Source organism: Mustela nigripes, chromosome 6 (assembly GCF_022355385.1).
Source record: "Mustela nigripes isolate SB6536 chromosome 6, MUSNIG.SB6536, whole genome shotgun sequence".
In the NCBI taxonomy this organism is placed as follows: domain Eukaryota; kingdom Metazoa; phylum Chordata; class Mammalia; order Carnivora; family Mustelidae; genus Mustela; species Mustela nigripes.
Window position 1 is genome coordinate 22,180,794 of NC_081562.1, and position 19,151 is coordinate 22,199,944.

The window sequence follows — 19,151 nt, forward strand, 5'->3', positions numbered from 1 at the left end:
CAGCTGGAAAATGTAGCTATTGATTTTAGCCAAGCACACTGCAGCCCCCAACAATAAAGGAGCTGTTAGGAGGAAAAGGGAGAGACTGGATATTAGGATGGCCACCAACAGTGTCTGCCATGATGGAAATTATCATGGCACTAGGTAAAAAGTGAAACCAAGTACACACAGGTGAGACACGTGGATAGAAAAGCCATGACCAAAGGAGGAACTGATGGTAATAACCCTAAAGGAGTTGCTCTATAAATTAACCATCAAATCCAACCACAAAAGATCCCCACACCTGTGTTAATATAATAGACATATCAAACATCTGTGCTGCCCAGCAACACTCCAGAGGTTGTCTTGGCAAAGCAGGTAGGGAGCATACTGTAGAAGCAGTCATCAAAGCTGGCAGCTGGACAGAAGAACTGGCAATGGCGTGGTCATCAAGGGCAACAGAGCAAAGGGTACTGGTTCTCAATCTCCACCGCACTCTGGAATCAACTGAAAACTTTTTAAAATAATATGAATGCCTAGTTCCCATCTCCAGAGATTCTGAATTAATTGGCCTGGAATGAGGTCTGGGTATAGGGAGGTTTTTAGATTTCTCAGATAAATTTGGTGCAACAAAGTTGTAAGAAGCCTCACCCCTGGATGGATGAGGCCCTCCTGATCCCCTGAGTAGTTGGGCAGCACACCAGAGACTCCTTGGGAAGAGGTCCTTGAGAAAACTAAAACATTCGCTGAAGGTCACACAGCTAGGACGTTACTGTAGCCAGGATGTGAACTTGGATACACCTGACAGCCAAAGCCAGAGTTCTACCATACTTCCAAGCACCAAACCCAAGCAGCAAGCCCAAGGTCTCTTTTCTCCATTCTCATTTCCAATCCTCCACTACTCATGGGTGCAAACACATCCCAAAAAGAAGAAAGTTCAAAAGAAGGTTTCAGACAGTTCAAAAGAAAGACCTACCACGAGGTAGAAAAGGATGCCTGGAGAAATCAAAGTCACAGGTTCCCCCTTCATATATCATGGAAACATGGGCAACTAACAAATGGAAGTTTATAACTGAAACAAAAGATGAAAATGCTATTGAGGTATCAGATGCTTGACATATCTTTCAACCCTCACAAAAAACTCTGCAATCAAGTATTGTGGTCCCTATTTGACAAATAAGGAAACTGAGGCTCTGAGAGGCTCACCTTTTCAAATGGAGGTTAGAGGAGAAAAGGAAATGAAATCAGGTGGCAGAAGAAGGGCTGCCACTAATCTCAAATGAACCCCCTAAGAGTTTCAAAGCAGAAATAAGCATCTCCAGGGAGCAGGCCATAAGGCTGTTACCTTCCATGTTCAATGCTTGAATACTATGAGAATTGAGACCAGGCTGGGTAGTAGCCAAGGGCTGGAAAACCCAAAACATCCCCCAACCTCTGCCATCCATTTGGATCCTACCAGAATGAACCCTGGTTCTTTTTTTCAAGGAGCAATCCCTACAGGCACAGAGATGGGCTAACCAGAATACTAAGAGTAGAAGCTCCTCAAGGGCAGGGACCACCTCTGACAGCTCAGGACTTAGAATCAGTCATGACACATGTTGTGAATGACTAAAATGAATAATGAATTAAAGTGCAGAACTGAAATGATGTTCCTGGATCCTCTCACCCGGGGGCTTTAATGAGGTGGCCAACTGCATGGACCAAACACCCCAGCTCCACCACTTTGCTGTGGGGCGCTGGCGACTTAACCTCTCTGCACCTGTTTCCACATTCTAGACAAGAGATAATACCTTTGCAGCCCTGTTGTGAGGATTCAATTACATAATGTGTGGAATGTGCCCAGCATAGGACCTGGCACAGAAAACAACAGTAAAAAAATAACAGCTCTTCCTTCCTTCCTCCTAAAAAGGATTTGTTAGGTATTAGAAAGTTATTTGACAGAGTGGGGCAAATAAACACAAGATGAAGGGTTTAGAATCACTGCTAATTAAAAATGAATCAGAGATGAAAAACACAGATCTCCAAAATCTTCCCCAGGGGCTGAAACCCAAGCCGTGACCCCTAGACGAGTGTTCATCTGCCATAAACCCAGGAGGATTCCACTTCCAATTGAAACTGACATTCAACTTACAGCCCAGTGGGTCTGGGTCTCTCTATAAAGAAAATCAGATTTGGACTGTGGCCTTGGCTTTGTCACAGATTAACTGCTTGGGGTGCAGTTCTTCCTCTCTAGGCTAGGACTGCAGAGTCTGCAAATCCACTCAAGTACTATGAAGACAGAATAAGGGCTGGGGAGGCAATGAAGATCTGAATGGATGGCGAAATGTGTGCTCCCGCTCCCCACAAGAGTCACCTTGTGCTAAGCAGGAGCTTAGCACATTCATTCAGTTACTGGGTGTTTTCCAGTTTGATCAGTTGCTCAGAACCACGCCACCCAAACTTAGACCTGGCATGCTCTCTGTAGTTACTTACTCCAGCCCTGGGTGATGGGAAATCACAGCTGCAGATTTTTCTGTTCACTTCTCTGTGACAAGCAGTATTCCCCGTTCTGAAGACCTAACCTCATAAATGAATTTACAATGAACACCAGCAGCTCATTTTCCTGAATCATAATTTAAATGAAAATTTCCCCAAGTTATGGTCTTCTTACATCACCTTAGAAGTAATACACTGTTGATGCCAAATGGTTTCAAAGACTTGGTCTCTGGTGAGTCCCACGTTGGATGTCATTTTTCTACCCCTTCCCTGTGAATATACACAACTACACTATAAATCTAAGGTTAAACTTATAGCCTGATAGCAGCTGATATTCTAATTCAGGCATTTAATAACTATATAGTATCTCCATAGTTTTAAGGGGAGGGGTTATGAGCTAGGAAATCTATTCAAGTGACAATCTTCAGAGACCAAGAATTATTCGAAAATCATTTCCTCCTTCTCTCAAGGTTGGTAAGTAAATTATAATATCATAATGTTGAATAATAGATTGCCATACTTGCCAACTTAAACATGTTTATTCATTTCATATAATCTAGAAGCAAATCTTTTTTATTTAAGTGAAGTTTTACTATCCTCTAATGATGCTTCACAATAAAATGCCAAACTAAAGCAGAAAGATAAAGAAAATGCTGGTGACCCGCCACTTCTTAATTAGCCTCTTGATATCCTAGTGCAGAGGGAAAACACAGAATGTGCCATGGGCACTCAAGCATCCATACAGGAATTTCAATCATTCAACAAATATTTATTGAGACTCCCAACTGGAGCCAGGCTTATGTTAGACTGTGGTGTAAAAGACATAGACCTGGCTTCATGGAGTTTATGATCTAATGAGGGACTCCAATAAGTAAATAATACAGGGTGCTAAAAGTCATGGCAGAGAAGAGGGCACTACGAAAGGACTGGGCAGACCTTCAGCAGAAGGGTTATCCCAAAGAATATATGAAGGATTAGAAGGAATCGGGGAAAAATTAGCCATGAAATGGTGAGCACAGAAGAGAGAACAGTGTATACAAAGACACAGAGGCAAGAGAGCACACAAAAGGTCCAGGGTTTTAAAGAAAAGTGACAAGATTAAGATGGCACTTTGGAAAGATTGAGCAGAGGGATGTGACTGGGGGCAGAGACAGCAGCCAGCAAACTGCTGTCAGGCCAAAGATGACACAACCTGAATTACACTAAGGAATGTTCACTGAGCACTTTCTTGGTCCAAGCACTGAGGTAAGTACTTCATAAGCATTATCTTATTAAATCTTTACAACAACCATGAAAAGGAAGAACGGATACCCATTTTACAGATACAACAACTGCTGATATTTTCTTGTTTTCTTATTATCTGTTATTCCCAACCTCTCCTAACAATTATAATGTATTTATGTATTGCCCCAACTGCTACCTAAAATAGTGCTTGGCACACAGTAGATATGCAAGCCATATGGGAAAGACAAGCAGGTGGCTGAACAAACAAACCAATAGAGAAATTTTGCCCCAAATCACATTGAGTTAAGAGACCCACACCCACTGCATTCACTATAACTTACCACACTACGCTGCAATTCTTATTCTTTTGGGTCCTTCTCTGTCTCCTGTGCTGCTCCCTCGTCTCACCAACTTCACACTGCCCTGGACTCCGGCTTACGACTCCAGTCTTGTGTATCAACACCTGTTTCACTGCTAATCTCATCTGACCCTATGGTTTTAAATACATTTGATTCACTAATGATTCTCAGATTTATATTGCCATCACAGATTTTTCCCATGAACTCCAGACCTTTTTATCCAACCACCTACTCAACATCCCCGCTTGGATATCTAATGGCCATCTCAAACCTACTATATCCAAAACCCTGCCTCATCTCAGTTAATGGCAACTCTAATCTCCTTCCAATAGTTCAAGCCAAAGAGGCCAAAACCTTGGTGGTGTTCTTTTTTTTATTTTTTATTTTTTTCAGGGTTCATTGTTTATGCACCACACCCAGTCCTCCATGCAATATGTGCCCTCCTTAATACACACCACCAGGCTCACCCAAAACCCTCAGTTTGTTTCTCGGAGTCCACAGTCTCTCATGGTTCATCTCCCCCTCCGATTTCCCCCAACTCACTTCTCCTCTCCAATTCCCAGTGTCCTCCGTGTTATTCCTTATGCTTCAAGATCAAAAGCTTCTGCATAGCAAAGGAAACAGTCAACAAAACAAAGAGGCAACCCAAGGGATGGGAGAAGATATTCACAAATGACACTACAGACAAAGGACTGGTATCCAAGATATATAAAGAACTCCTCAAACTCACACACACAAAACAGATAATCACGTCAAAAAATGGGCAGAAGACTCGGTATCATTCTTAACTTGTCTCCCTCACAACCTTTAACCAATCCACTAGTAAATCCTATTAATTCTTATCATTGAAATGTATACAGAATCCAACTGTCACACCCCCTACTATTGCCATCTTAGCCCAGGTGCCTTCATTTTGCCCAAATTATTGCAAAAGTTTCTCATTGGTACCCCATGCCTCTCCCCCTTTTCAACTGAATCTCAATTTCCCACTGCCAAAGGAACCAACTAAAGCTTAAGTCAGATCACTCCACTGCCAAACTAATCCAGTAGCTCCCACTGCAGAGGAAAAGTCCTCACAGTTGCCGAGGAGGCCCTGCACGGTGATGCACCTCTTGTTACTCTCCAGCAGCAAACCAGCTTCCTTGCCAGCTCTGTAACAGAGCAGCCCATCCACTGTCCTGTCTGCGCTCACCACGCTCTCGCTTGGGAATCTCTCCAGATACCTGGATGATAACTCACTCCCTCACCTTTCAGGTGTGGACTCAAGTCCTTCTCCGTGAGCACCTCCATCTAAAACTGTAAAGCTTCTCCCCTTCCCCGCTCAAACATACCAACTAATATGCTATAGATTCTATTTACTCTTTTTCTGCCTCTCCTTGGCACATACCACAGTCAGAAAAAGATTGTTTGCTCACTTTTATATCCCCAATTCCTACAAAAAATGCCAGGCACATGGTAGATCTCAATAAATATTTACTGAATGAAAGAAGAAATAAGTGAATTCTCTTCTTTACAAGCTCTTCACCATGCCAGTCACATCAGGTAGCAATCAGAGATAAACTGAGGAGATAAAATTTTGATAAAATTAAATTAGACATAGTTGATAAAGCATTAATAGAAAGGATGACAGTTTCGGTTTAAAGGCCTTTCACATTTGTTTTCTAATCAACAAAGGACAAGCAAGGAGTCTGAAACAATCAAGAATGTTTTTCAAAAATATTTTAGAAATTTTATTTTTTATAAAATTTTTTTACTTCATGTATTAAAATGTATACCAAAACAAAAAAAAAAAATTGTGACCTGCATCATAAATACAAAACAGTTTTCAAAACATACAAGACACATACAATGTAAAAAAAAAAACTTTACATATACAAAATGCAATGTAATTTCCATTACAAAAAATAAAGCAAGGGAAAATGCTTGAAAAATGCTCATCTGCAAATACAAAACAAAACCCTCCCCTTGACTTGACCACTTGAGCTGCCTGGAAAACTGCAGCTCCATGACGCTAGACTTCCCTTTTTCCTTCACGTTACCTTGCTTTTTACCTTGTCTTTTTGTCATGTTACCTTTTCTTCCCATTTTTCTTTTTATTTTAAAGACAAAGGCCAATCAAGATTTTTTAAAAGCTGATGTTTGTTCTATACTTTAATAGTAACTGACGAAAGTCAGATAGCTTTTAATTCTAAAAGTTAATACTTTATACTCCGAGTTATAAATGAGTTCCTAAACACTGTATGCAAATCAAATTATGATTTGGATACTCTAAGCAGAACATTCATTTACAGAAATTCTTTCATAAAATTAAGATTTTCACATCACATTTGCTTAAATCACAGTAAGCCTATAAACTAGTTCCTCAACCCATCATAAAAAAAAAAAAAAAAGCAAAATCTCCTTAATAATTCTATCTATGGCTCCCTTAAATGCTAATAGTGATATTTAATCTAAAAATACATCTGGAGTGGTCTAGGCCCTCCTACCTACACCACATCTAATACACACCAAAACAGAAACTGGCTCACTACTTACTTACTATTAACACTAATACTTCTTTGATTTAGTTTCTATTGCAGCAGCAAAATTTTTGAATTTTGGTTATTTTCTTATATGAACCACATCTATTATTAATTTATTGCCATTTCCCTTAACAGTGTATTGTCAGGGGAAATGGAGACTTAAACTGCAATTAAAGTTCCTAATCAGGAGGTTAAAAAAAAAAGCCGGTCGATACACTTGTTCCCTTCAAGAGCTATCTTTCCTGATGAACCTTGGAGGAAGGAAGGGAGGGCGGGAAGGAAAGGAGAGAAGGTGGGAAAAGGAGGAGGAAAACAGAATGGCTGGGAGGTTAGAAGCGACATCTTCCAGAGTCACAATGACTCTTTTGCTACTGCATAGAAAACCACTGAGAATTCTCTTGAAATTCACTTAGAACAGCACTGACCGTGTGCTGAGTAAACAGAGTTAGAAGAAAATGGTTTTTTACTATATTTCTTAGAAATATTCTGTTAAAACTTATCTTCTGTTAAAACCGGCTCCTCTCCAGTTATTCTAATTTATAAAAATTTAACTATGGAACAATTGCTTAAAAAAAAAAAAAGAGGAAAGTGAGGATTATGAAAGGTCAAGTTCAGTCAAGTAACAAGTCTGGTACATAGAAAACCAGAGCAAGCAGGACAGCACCCAATTCAGAGACAGACAACTGGGGTCCCAGCTGCAGCACAGATCTGCCATCAGCTAGTGAGAAAAAGAGCAATAAAATCTCTCTTCAACAGGTGTAATTTTTGCTTTACAAGATCTCTTGCTTCAAAGAACTTTTGAAATCCAACACTCATGTATCGAGTGAATTAAAAGAAATGCTGCAAACTGTGCAAGCAGACATAATATTTTAAAAGCAAATTTAAGGGGTGCAAATAAGCACCAAGACTGTAATTGGGAGAACTATCCCCCTTGGGGTATATGTGGTTCAGAAGGCAGGTCTGCTCTCCTGAGGCACAGCCTGCTTAATAACAGCATTAAAATACATATTTCTTCCAAATTATTCTCATTAATTATGTCAACCAATTTGAATGCGTCAAGAGAGAATTTTACCAACAGTATAACAAGGTACGTATTTACATTTTCATTTGCATCTTAAGGACAAACTGTTCACCATAATGATGATGATTATGAAAAACAAGATTAAAGGTGTGTTCATTTGGGAAAAAGCTACATTAATATTATTCATCCAACCACAAACACTTTTGTAATGAATGCAGTAACTGCAAAACAATTCACAGCTTTATAAAAAGTCGAAATATAGAGTTTCACTAGAATTTTTTCCAGTTCATAATTAAAAAGAGTTCAACTTACATTAATTCTTAACTACTTTACTCTAACATCTGTAAAATATATAAAATACCAAGATTATCCACAGTCACATATGTTTTGAAGTCAGGGGACACGTGTATTTTCTTAAGATAGGTTCCATTTGTGTAGAAGGTCTGTGAGGATTCCCCAGTGACAACATTCCACCACTGTTCAGAGAAAAAGAAAATGCTCATTAGACTGGTAATTACTCTGTGCAATAACTGTAGTGCCAGCCAACTCCTTCACCCTATCACCTCCCCACTCTCAAACTTGAGCAAAAGCAGGGGGAAAAAGTCTAAGGTTTAAAGCTGAATATAGTATAATCAACTTGGTCAGCCTCTCCTGATTAATCCTGGTGACTGCCTCAAAGCTACCAAACACAGCCCCACTACAAGGCATGCTGGGAAAATGTGCAGCCTATTGAAAGATACAGACACAAGGCTGTACCAAGTCCACCATGGCTATGACTGCACTGAACTCTGCTGCCTGCTGGTCTTTCTCATTGGAATGAATAGAAGAAAATGCCCCTCTTTTCTTTAAAAATGTCCCTTTGCAGACAGACTGGTATTCTGATAGACACTACTAGACAGAATGTTCTCTCTACTGAATCTTCCTTTTCACCAGGAATGATTTGAGAGCCGATGACCAAGTTTCTTTAAAATAGCCTATACGTTTATTTGCTAAATAAATACTGAACATCTCAAATGCAGCAGGTGCTCTGGCCAAATCCTCCCTTTCTCCTCCTGATAACTGAATTCCCTAAGATTACAGTGCTCCCAGTCATTTACCAGACGGAGATCATAAAGCTTACTCATGTACCTCACAGTTGAAACAAGGGCAAAAGAGACAATGTACATGAACACCTTTTGAAAAGGGACATTGAGATTCAGAGTATTATTAACAAATAATGGTGTCACGCATTTTTGTATCTGGGGCAGTGCCTAGCATTCTAGCAGCTGACTGGGCCAGCTATTTCTGTTCACTTAGTAATAGTAACTGACGAAAGTCTACCCTATGGACTTCAGTAAACCTCACTGACGCAACTCGTACTAACTCGAAATTTTTCAGAACTGACAATTTCGCTTTATAAAATAGCAATGTAACAAGACTGCAGAGGACACATTCCACCTACTTAAGACTCATTAGTTTTTAGTCACTAGAAGCAAATCATAGAGACAGTAAGGCCCTTAGAGATCACTAATCCAACTGCCTCATTTTACTAATAAGGAAACCACGGTTCTGAGAGAAAAAAGGCCTCATCACCCAAGATGCTGCCAGCAGGTGGCCGAGCTGGAACAGTTTCTGGTTCCTAATCTAGTGCTCCCACCACCTCTCCCTCTATTCAAACAAACCACTCAGAAACACTACACTGGCCACTAACTTGAATATGGACTAAAAAACAATGACATTAAAAACAACTAATACAGGGAATTTTTAGGGCAACGAAACTATTCCATATACTACTACAATGGTAGACACATGTCCTTATACATTTGTCAAAATTCACAGAATGGAGGTGCCTGAGTGGCTCAGTCCATTGAGCATCCTACTTTTTTTTTTTTTTTTTAAAGATTTTACGTATTTATTTGACAGAAAGAGACAGCAAGAAAGGGAACACAAGCAAGGGGAGTGGGAGAGTGAGAAGCAGGCCTCTCCCTGAGCAGGGAGCCTGATACGGGCTGGATCCTGAGATCATGACCTGAGCCAATGGCAAACGCTTAACAACTGAGCCACCCAGGAGCCCCAAACATCCAACTCTTGACTTCAGCTCAGGTCATGGTCTCAGGGTCGCTGGACTGAGCCCCATGTTGGGCTCCACACTCAGCAAGGAGTCTGCTTGAGATTTTCTCTCTCCCTCTCCCCTGTCTCTCCTCCCCCACACATGCATGCATGCTCTTTCTCTCTTTCAAATAAATAAATCTTAAGAAGAAAAATTCACAGAAGGAACACCAACAGTGAACCCTAATGTAAACTATGAACTTAAGGTGCTAGTGATGTGTCAATTGAAGTTCATCAACTGTAACGAATGTCCCACTCTACTGATCCTCTGGTGATAGTGACGCAGCATGTGTGGGTCAGGAGATATTTGGGAACTCTATACTTTCTGCTCAGTTTTGCTGTGAACCTAAATCTGCTTAAGAAATAAAGTGAATTAAAATAGCTAACATTTACTTAGGGTACACTATGCGACACTATGTATGTATGTATTAACTCCTTTAACACTACGTATATTAACATGTGTTAACTTCTTTAACCCTCCCAAAATCTGAAATAGATATTATACTCATTTTACAGATGAGAAAATCAAAGCATAGAGAGATTAAACAATCTCTGTAAATCACAAAGCTAATGAGGGGCAGAGCCAGGCTCTGACCTTAGGCAATCTGCCCAAGACTCACTCTCCTGACCATTACATTCTATCGCCTCTAAGGAATGGCACACCTGCATTTATCACCATGTATTCCATATTTCAAATCAGACTTTCTTCTCATAAGTATGGTTTAATGTGGAATTGTCATTCTAACAGTATGTACTTCATGGTATAACGCAAGTAAACAGCTAAATTACATTACCTTTTTACTTTATAGACAGAAATAAGTTTGAAAGTTAAGAGCTTTTTAGCTACTGGATATCTACTTTATCTTACTGACATTCAATTTATATAGCTTGGATTCCTTAGTAAACAAACTCAAAAGGCCCATTTCTTTGGACACTATAGCAGCTGTTCCTTTTTACTTTTAATTTGCTCTGTGCTTTTGATAGTCTCATTAACTTGCTGGGTGGATGCAGGCTGGGCTAGATCACAATCAGTTTAACCAGGCTAGTAATCAAACCCGAGGGAAGAAAGCCTGTCATTCAAACATACAGACTGAATGTATAGTCTATAGGCTCTTGCACTCTTAAGACACAAACCCCTACACTACAGACACCTATTCTGCTGCTGATTTCAAGGTTCTCCAAGAACTCTGGAAATCCAGTCACTAATTACTATCACATCTTGCAAGCCAGATTCATAATTACGTGACAGCCTTCTATGGGGCCCATATGACATGGTCTCTAAAAGCTCAGTGTCAAAGCTGAGCGACTAAGTATTTCAGCAGTTAATTAATGGAGCTCAAGACCCCCTGCATCATGCTCAGAGCAGTCTAAGAGTCAGTTTGTCTTTACACTGAAGGAAAACAAATGGTGATAGTTTCACGATCCCCCTCCCCATAACTACAGGTGTGCCCCAAAAGGTATAGTTCAATGCAACATTTTATAAAGAGCATTGTATTCTCAATGCAAACTCTTTGAAGAGGGCTCTAACAAACATCCCCTCATACAGCTAAAAATTGTCCTTCTTCTTAAAAGCTAGATTTTTATGCTGAGTAAAACTGCAATTATGTGGGTCTCATATAACCAAAAACTTCAAATTTTTAATTTTTTAAAAATTTTTTAGAAGATTTTATTTACATATTTGTCAGAGAGAGAGTGAGAGCGAGCACAGACAGACAGAGTGGCAGGCAGAGTCAGAGGGAGAAACAGGCTCCCTGAGGAGCAAGGAGCCCGATGCGGGACTCGATCCCAGGACACTGGGATCGTGACCTGAGCCGAAGGTAGCTGCCTAACCAACTGAGCCACCCAGGTGTCCCTAAAAAAACTTCAAATTTTTTGAATATCTATACAGTGTCAGATAATTAATCAGAATCATTTCCTACACTTGGATGTTTTCAGGGAGAAATAAAAGTACTGTAAGATCTAATTTATTGGAATCTATTTTAAGTAGCCTGTACAATATGTAGTATCTTCAATCCCTTTCTCAAGTGAACCACCATTCAAAACACTCACCCCAAGCATTCCCCTAAGAAACCTCTGCTAACTCCATTATCTTTAAGCAGACATGTCCCAGAACCCTCCTATACTTTAGAGACAATTTACTGTCTGTTTCCCCCAGATTATAAGACAATGGAAGGCAAAGAGCAGGGAGCCTGATGTGGGACTCAATCCCAGGACCCCAAGATCATGACCTGAGCCGAAGGCAGACACCCAACCACCTGAGCCACCCAGGCACCTTTAACATATTCTGATGAATAAATAGATGCAAGCACCAAAAAATGACCCTGAGGCACCACAACACATTCAGTCTTTGGCCTCTGTATTCTCTAATAAGTTTACACAAACCACCTTACTGCATAACTTTAGGAACACAACCTCCATGAACATCAGTTTCCTCATCTATAAACCAAGGATAATTAAATTTAAACTTCACAAAGCTGGCTAATGAGATTATGTAAAGAAAGCATTTTGTAGGCTATAAAATAAAGCAATATGTTGCTGCTATTATTCTCACTACTGCTACAACAACCACTACTACTACTAATATTTAAGAAAAAAAAATTCATGAAAGAATTTTTTTTTCACAAATAAATTTTTTTAAAGACTTTCAACCAAGAGTTAACAATTAGTGACATGGAAAATAAAATTAAGTTAAACACCCAACTTTCTAGTCATTTCGATCATCTAAGTATGGGACAGTATGAGAGCTTTGGGCAGAGAACATTCCTAACACTGTCATCAAAACTTCCAAGAGAGGGCGCCTGAGTGGCTCAGTGTGTTAAGCCGCTGCCTTCAGCTCAGGTCATGATCTCAGGGTGCTGGGATCGAGTCCTGCATCGGGCTCTCTGCTCAGCAGGGAGCCTGCTTCCCTCTCTCTCTCTGCCTGCCTCTCCATCTACTTGTGATTTCTCTCTGTCAAATAAATAAATAAAATCTTTAAAAAAAAAACTTCCAAGAGAGCTGAGGAAAGCACCTTAAAGATCTGTCTTACTGCTACCAGATGAGAATAACAGTAACTGCCCTTCCACTCTGCTGGGTTGTCGGAGGCCCAAATGAGAAACAGGAAGTGAAAATAGCTTGGAAAATAGGATATAGGCTGCTCTTTTCTTTCACAGTCTTTGAGGAACTCTTACCTTAAGATATCCTCCAGCAGAGACAAGCATTTTGCTATCAGGAGAAAAGCAAAGGTCAGTCACCCAACCTCCATGGGTAGCAGCTCCTTCTTCTACTGAAATCGGAGCACACAAATGAAGCAGCTCCCCATTTGAGACGTTCCATATCTATACAAACAGGATATACAATGCATTAACAGGGTCATCCAGAAGTATTATATATCTCTCCATCTCTACTGGAACATATTTGGAAATCTTTCTTAAAAATATAATTACAATTCAGTGATACCTTAGGAGTTTTTTTTAGATTGCATTCTTTATCCAATTTTTTAAAAAACGTTAATTATAATTAAAATGCATTACTTAAAATATTGATCATTAACCATACTCCAAAAAAGACAAGAGAGTTTAGAACAACTAGTCAGAATGTTGTGACTTTTTTCATTTAATAAAAAGAAAATAATGGAAGAAGAAAGGAACAAAAAAAGAGGCCTAAGAAACTACCTTAAAAAAACAAACAAAAAACCATAGAATTCTAGTCCAGTATCTACCACTAAGAATTCTGACAGAGGTCATTCAAACACCTAAAGTCATGCAAACGTATTTTAAACAATAAATCCCTACAGGGTTTTATATGTATAATATAGACCAGATTAATTACAGATACTAATGCTTTCATTTATTTCCAGTGATAACTAATATATGTAATAATCTAATTTTTCAAATAAATGTCCATCAGAAAAGGAATAAGAAATACAGAGGCATCAACAGCAAGGGAAAACAACCAAAACCATCATTTATAAATGTAATGCAAGAGAATCAAATGGAGAAATTCATTAGAAAGAATTCAGCAAGATAGCTAGATATATATGTATACACACATATAAATAGCTTTCCTACATTTTGAATAATCAAGTAGAAAAAATTTTTGTTTAATGTATTAAAAAAATTTTTTTAAATAACATTTGTTTAAATTTATTTCCTCAGGGGTTTCAGAAATATGAAATACTCCATAAACAGTAAAGGAGCACTCTCATCCAAGAGAACTCAGAGCAAAATGAATTTTCCCAGAGCAGCCCTGCCACTTCAGCTGATATGCCTTTATTAGAACAGAGAAGGCTGGTAACTCAGTCCTCAAGCAAGAGAAACTTAATTGTCCTGGACAGCCTATCTAATAACGCCTCCATTCCTGCAAACCGCATACTCTCTTATGAATTTTAAATCTTCCTTTGTAAAAAACAAAAAACAAAAAACAAAAACCAAGATGCTCCTCAAATACACTTGTTACTAACGCAGCCATCCCGGGGCCCAAATTTTTCCCATCAACTGCTGAATCCTAACACAACTAGAAGCAGGCAGGCCCATGAGGACTGCAACAGCCACATTGTAAATGTGGACTATCTAACAGACACGGTTTCATTAAGAGATCTTTTCTTTCAGTGCTGGAAACTGCAGAATTTGCCGTTTATTCACTTACAACCTAGTTAACAATTTATAAAATTATTTTCCTCAAATTCTGCCATTATAAACAATCTTTGGTTCGGGTCCAAGAATTCCGATGAGTCATTCTCAAGCTAAGAGCAGACAGCCAACTGCAAATAACTTGGGCATCTGCCTCCTTGCGTGCACAGACTCTAACTCATATACTTCACTCTAACTAAAATGAATTCTTTTCTGCAGAGGAGTGCTGCTGTGAATAAAACGTGCACAGGAAACAAAGCAAACAATGCCTCATCCAACCAGAACCCCAGGGCCTGTGCTGCCCAGTCACATTAACAATGTCCCCAGTGTGGTACAGAGCATTAGCCAAAGCTACAGAAAGAGCAGTGCTTTCATGTCAGCAAACATCCTACCCTGATTTCTCCATTGTCGTCTCCAGTCGCCAACAGGGTACTGTCCACAGAGAAGACAGAGCAGCGCACACAGCCTCTGTGGCCCCTCAGTTCATGAAGAGGGGAGAGAAGGTCAAAACTCCAAATCTGGAAGGCAATTAGGATGGTTTAGGAATAGTAAATACACTAAAAATAAGTACCTGCAAATGCTCCCCTAAGGGTTAGTTAGCCATAAATTCAATCATATGGGAAGTCTAACATTCCACAGTTCATAAATTTTCATTAGAAGCCCAAATTCCAACTTGCAACATTTTTTTTTCTGACTTTCCCTTTAATTACTGAAGTTAACTTCAGCTCAAGGGCCAAAATCACAGCTTCTTTAACCTTAACTTCTTTAGAAAGAACAGCAAATCAGTTAAGAGCATTTTAGAGTGAAGCCAATGTGAGTGTGAATCCTGGCTCCCCTACACTGACTAGTTCCTTGTGGCCTAGGACACCCACATAAGCTTCTCTAGCTTCAGTCTCAGCACCTGTACAATGGGACAACAGTACCTGAGGTGTGAAGATTAAATGAGATAATAGCGAAATTCTTAGCACAGGACCTAATATATGCCAAGTGTTCTTTAAAGGTTAGTCACTGTACTATCCTACTGTCTCAGCAGCCAAAATGTTCTTTTTTTCTTTCCAGTATTCTCCCTTGTGGTTCTGTCATCATCATTTAACAAGAATTTACTGAAATTACCATGTTCCAGACACTGTGAACTAAGAACTGACGGTACAAAGATTAACTGGATACAGTCCCTGTCTTTGAAAACTTTATAGTTTAATCAGGAATACAGACTTATGAATTGTTAAGTTAATAGTTATATGAAGTAAATGCTCTAAGAAACTTGAGTAATATGTAATGGAACACTGAAGGCAGAGAAGCTCACCCTGCCTGAGGGCCAGGAAAGGGTTCACTAAAGAGCTGACATCAAATCTAGGTCTGGAAGAATGAGTGAGTCATAATGCTTCGAGGTAAAAAAAGGAGTTTGTGTCAAGCCAAACCACATGCCCAGGAGATGGAGGTAAAAGTAGCCTGGCACAGAAGGAACAACACAGCAGAAAGAGATGGTCATGGGCAAACAAGTCTGGCTTATAAAACACCGGTTACAGAGGTGTTTCAACTGGAGACTCAAATAGCCGTAGGAAAGATAAAATTGGAAGAGGCACAGACCACAGGTAGGTCTACCAATGAAGGAGGAGAGCCTAATCTTCTGGGTGGGGACAAGGAAGAGAAGAACAAGCCAAAAAAACCCTGAGAAGTAATCAACAGAGCATGAAAGACAGGAGAGAGCCCCACATAATTCCAAGGTTTGTAGTTGGGTAAGATGGGCAGATGGTGAGGTCATTAACAAAGAGAAAAAAAAAGAAGAGAATGGAGTAGTCAATGTCCCCAACCAGCAGCATCATTTCACTGGAAAGTGATTTTCAAAAGTATCAACTTAGATAATTACATAAACATTTATTGTGGATGTGCAGTTAAATATAAGTCCCTTTCAGTGCTTATCACCTATAAAAATAGTAGAAACTACATTTTATTAGTAACAGACAAAAAGTCATCAGTAAGCTAGAAATCAAAGCCCTCATGTTATTCATCTATCTGACACCTAAATGCCAATGTCATCCTTTAAAAACTCATAAAATATGAGAAGGACACATAGACAGAAACATACTACACATCATTTGAACTCATAATACATAATGAATACCAAACTTTTATGCATGCACATTTCAACTATTTGGCCTACCTTTGCAGTCTTGTCAGCAGATGTAGATGAAAACTTGGTAGCATCAGGAGAGATATCACAAGAAAGTACTGTATCCTGGTGACAGACAAAATCTTTTTCTATTCTTCCAGTAATAATACTCCATACCTTAAAAAAAAAATTCAGAAGTTGACACTTATAAGAACATTTTGTATTACTGAGCATAATTATCTAGAATACATAGCTATAAAACAAGAGTTTTTGCACAATGGTTGTTCTGACCTCTTTAAGTGTCCTTTCAGTACAGACGCTCTTAAATACAGAGCAGATGTAGGTGACTACACTAAACAGAAAACAGGCATGAGAAAATAGAAATCTAAAAATCTGAGTAGTTACTTACCATCCATCTGCTTGCAGATTTCAAAATATAATCATTACATTGGAATGCTTTTTTAAAAAAGAGACCTGTGCTTCAAATTACCTTCACTGTTCCATCAAATGACCAGGAAAGCAGTTTTGAATTTTTCAAGAGTTTAAAGTCTTTCACTGTTTCCTGATGGGCTTGTAGAAAGACATATTCTTCTGACTGCCAATTCCATACCTGAATATCAAAGAAATAAGTCTGTTATAATCCTTAACCCTCTCCTCATGATATCCCATTGGAGGAGTGCAGTAATAATTTTTGTTATTAAAAACTATTAAAAACTTTTGTTCTCATGGCATTTTGGTAAGACAAAGAAGAGTACCAAGAAAGAATAAGGTATTTCCATTTTACAGACAGAGAAAAGAAAAGCTGGGGTTAATTACCTTGATCAGAAGTAGAATAAAGTATTTTTCCTCCTAAATAAAGTTCATTTTCTTCAGTTGCTTAGAGAGCAGTTAATGATATCAGAAGACAGAGAAAAGCTATAATATGCTAGTGAGCTCACCCTCTGATTAAATTTTTCAGAGAAAATTATCCCTATTACATATTCAATTTCCTAAGCCCCACAAGCCAGGCCAAGACTGAAGATTCTAGCTCCACTGAAGCTACTGAATCCTACTGGTCCTCCTGCCAGGTCAGGTCAGCTGACCAGAGCAGCTTCAAACCAAGACATGGAAATTCTAAGTTTCAGAGATCTTAACTATCAGCTATCCCCTAATGCAATCCTCAAATTGACAAAGGAAGTGATATAGTATATTATTTTTCACATGGAGCTCCAGGAAGAATTCCTCAGGCACAGGAAGGAGAAGAAATTGAAATGGTGGAGACAGTGGATTCAAAGTAGGCTTGAGGTATGGGCTGGAAGTGTGGTTCACAACCTGAGAAGAGCATTTCAAATAAAAGGAATGAATGTCTGAGTTAAAGCACAGCAACAGGAAAACATGGCAAGAGTATGGGGACTGGTTCATAGTTCAATCTGGCTGAAACACAGGCTATGTAAAAGAATCAGAAAAAAAAGGTTAGGAAGATATTCAAAAAAACAAGCCCAACAGGCCTGATGAAGCTGGATTTCTGAAATGTGGACAATGAGGCAGACTGGAACAGAATTTTCTTCCATTTTTTAACATCAGGAATAAAAAGATAAAGAAAAATCAGCAACCACCACAGTTATGCACATTAGTGATATTCTGGGTCAAGTTTTTTACTGGTGAAAGTTCAACCGTAGAAATGTTTTCAGGCTTTCAGGCTTAGGGAAAACTGTAAAAGAAATGACACTTCTCTTATCCCCTTTCTTCACTCCTTTATTATCCACACTTAGCAGCCATCTCCCCACTGAGCCCTGGCTCTCAGATCGCTCTCTCTCTCTCCAAGTGCTCATTCACAGAAGTTGGGGTAGGAACAGGTTATCTGTATAAGGGGGCAAAGAGACCCTATAAGAGGAGCTGGAAGTGAGAGGAGTTTTACAGAGAATGAATTAGGAATTTCAGCATTTTAAGAACTCAAAGAGGTATGTTGGCGGAAGGGGAGCAAACAGAGGTTTTCCCCACATATCAGAAAGGAAAGACACTCAGTGTGACTAAACATAAAATACCCTAGATCATTTCCACTAGGAATTTTCTGACTCTCTCCTACTTTCTGAGCTTTACTGGACTACAGAATCAGTGGCTCCTATTATTAAATACAAAGTGACCAGCACTGCCATTCCTCACTGTGTCCGATTCAGTGTTCAATCCTGACTTAGGTTCGTACTGCTGCCCCCCACATTAAGAAGTCAAAGAGCATTCCTGAGCAGATGTAATACAAAATTCGACAATTGCTAGGGGAAGATTAAGAATAGCCCTCACAGTTTTTGTTGCAGAAGTTTTCTCATAAGGCAATGATGACAGAGATACTTCTTTTGGTTGGACTCCAAAACAATGTACTAATGGAATCACCTTACATAATTGCTAAACTTTCACCAGCATCAGCAAAATGTATTGAGGTTGAGTTTGTAGATGTCTCTACCGTTAGCTATACTATTGGCGATGTATATACACTACAGAAATTTTTTAGCAGTATAAATAGTAAAATTTTTAAAATCCTGAAGAATTTTCTTATACCTGCGAGAGTCAATATACTCTCATACATTGGTTCAGGTAAACATGACAACTACTTGGGATTTATTTATCTCAAGAGAAAGGATCAAAAACTACCAAAGGTAGATCTCAATTTTCACAACTCTTGGTGCTATAAACAGGAGAGTTGATTTTGCAAATCTTGGTAATAACTTTAGTTCAGTTCAACAAAGATTTACTGAACTCCTACTGAATTCCAGGCAGGCACACTAGGGA

General features: G+C 39.1%; 1 protein-coding gene across 4 annotated transcripts in view; it reads right to left on the reverse strand.

Moving 5' to 3' along the window:
- Positions 1 to 5,493: 5,493 nt before the first annotated feature.
- Positions 5,494 to 19,151, reverse strand: part of APAF1 (apoptotic peptidase activating factor 1) — a 90,366-nt gene continuing 76,708 nt past the window's right edge. For 3 of the 4 annotated variants that reach the window (XM_059402292.1, XM_059402296.1, XM_059402291.1), the window contains exons 24-28: positions 16,879 to 16,998; positions 16,440 to 16,565; positions 14,671 to 14,796; positions 12,839 to 12,985; positions 5,723 to 8,056 (exon numbers count right to left, since the gene is read on the reverse strand). In XM_059402292.1, the coding sequence (XP_059258275.1) occupies positions 7,910 to 8,056; positions 12,839 to 12,985; positions 14,671 to 14,796; positions 16,440 to 16,565; positions 16,879 to 16,998 (666 nt within the window). In that variant the 3' untranslated portion in view covers positions 5,723 to 7,909. Of the gene's footprint in view, positions 5,598 to 5,722; positions 8,057 to 12,838; positions 12,986 to 14,670; positions 14,797 to 16,439; positions 16,566 to 16,878; positions 16,999 to 19,151 lie in introns of those variants that run through there. The other variant, XM_059402290.1, reaches the window with a different exon arrangement.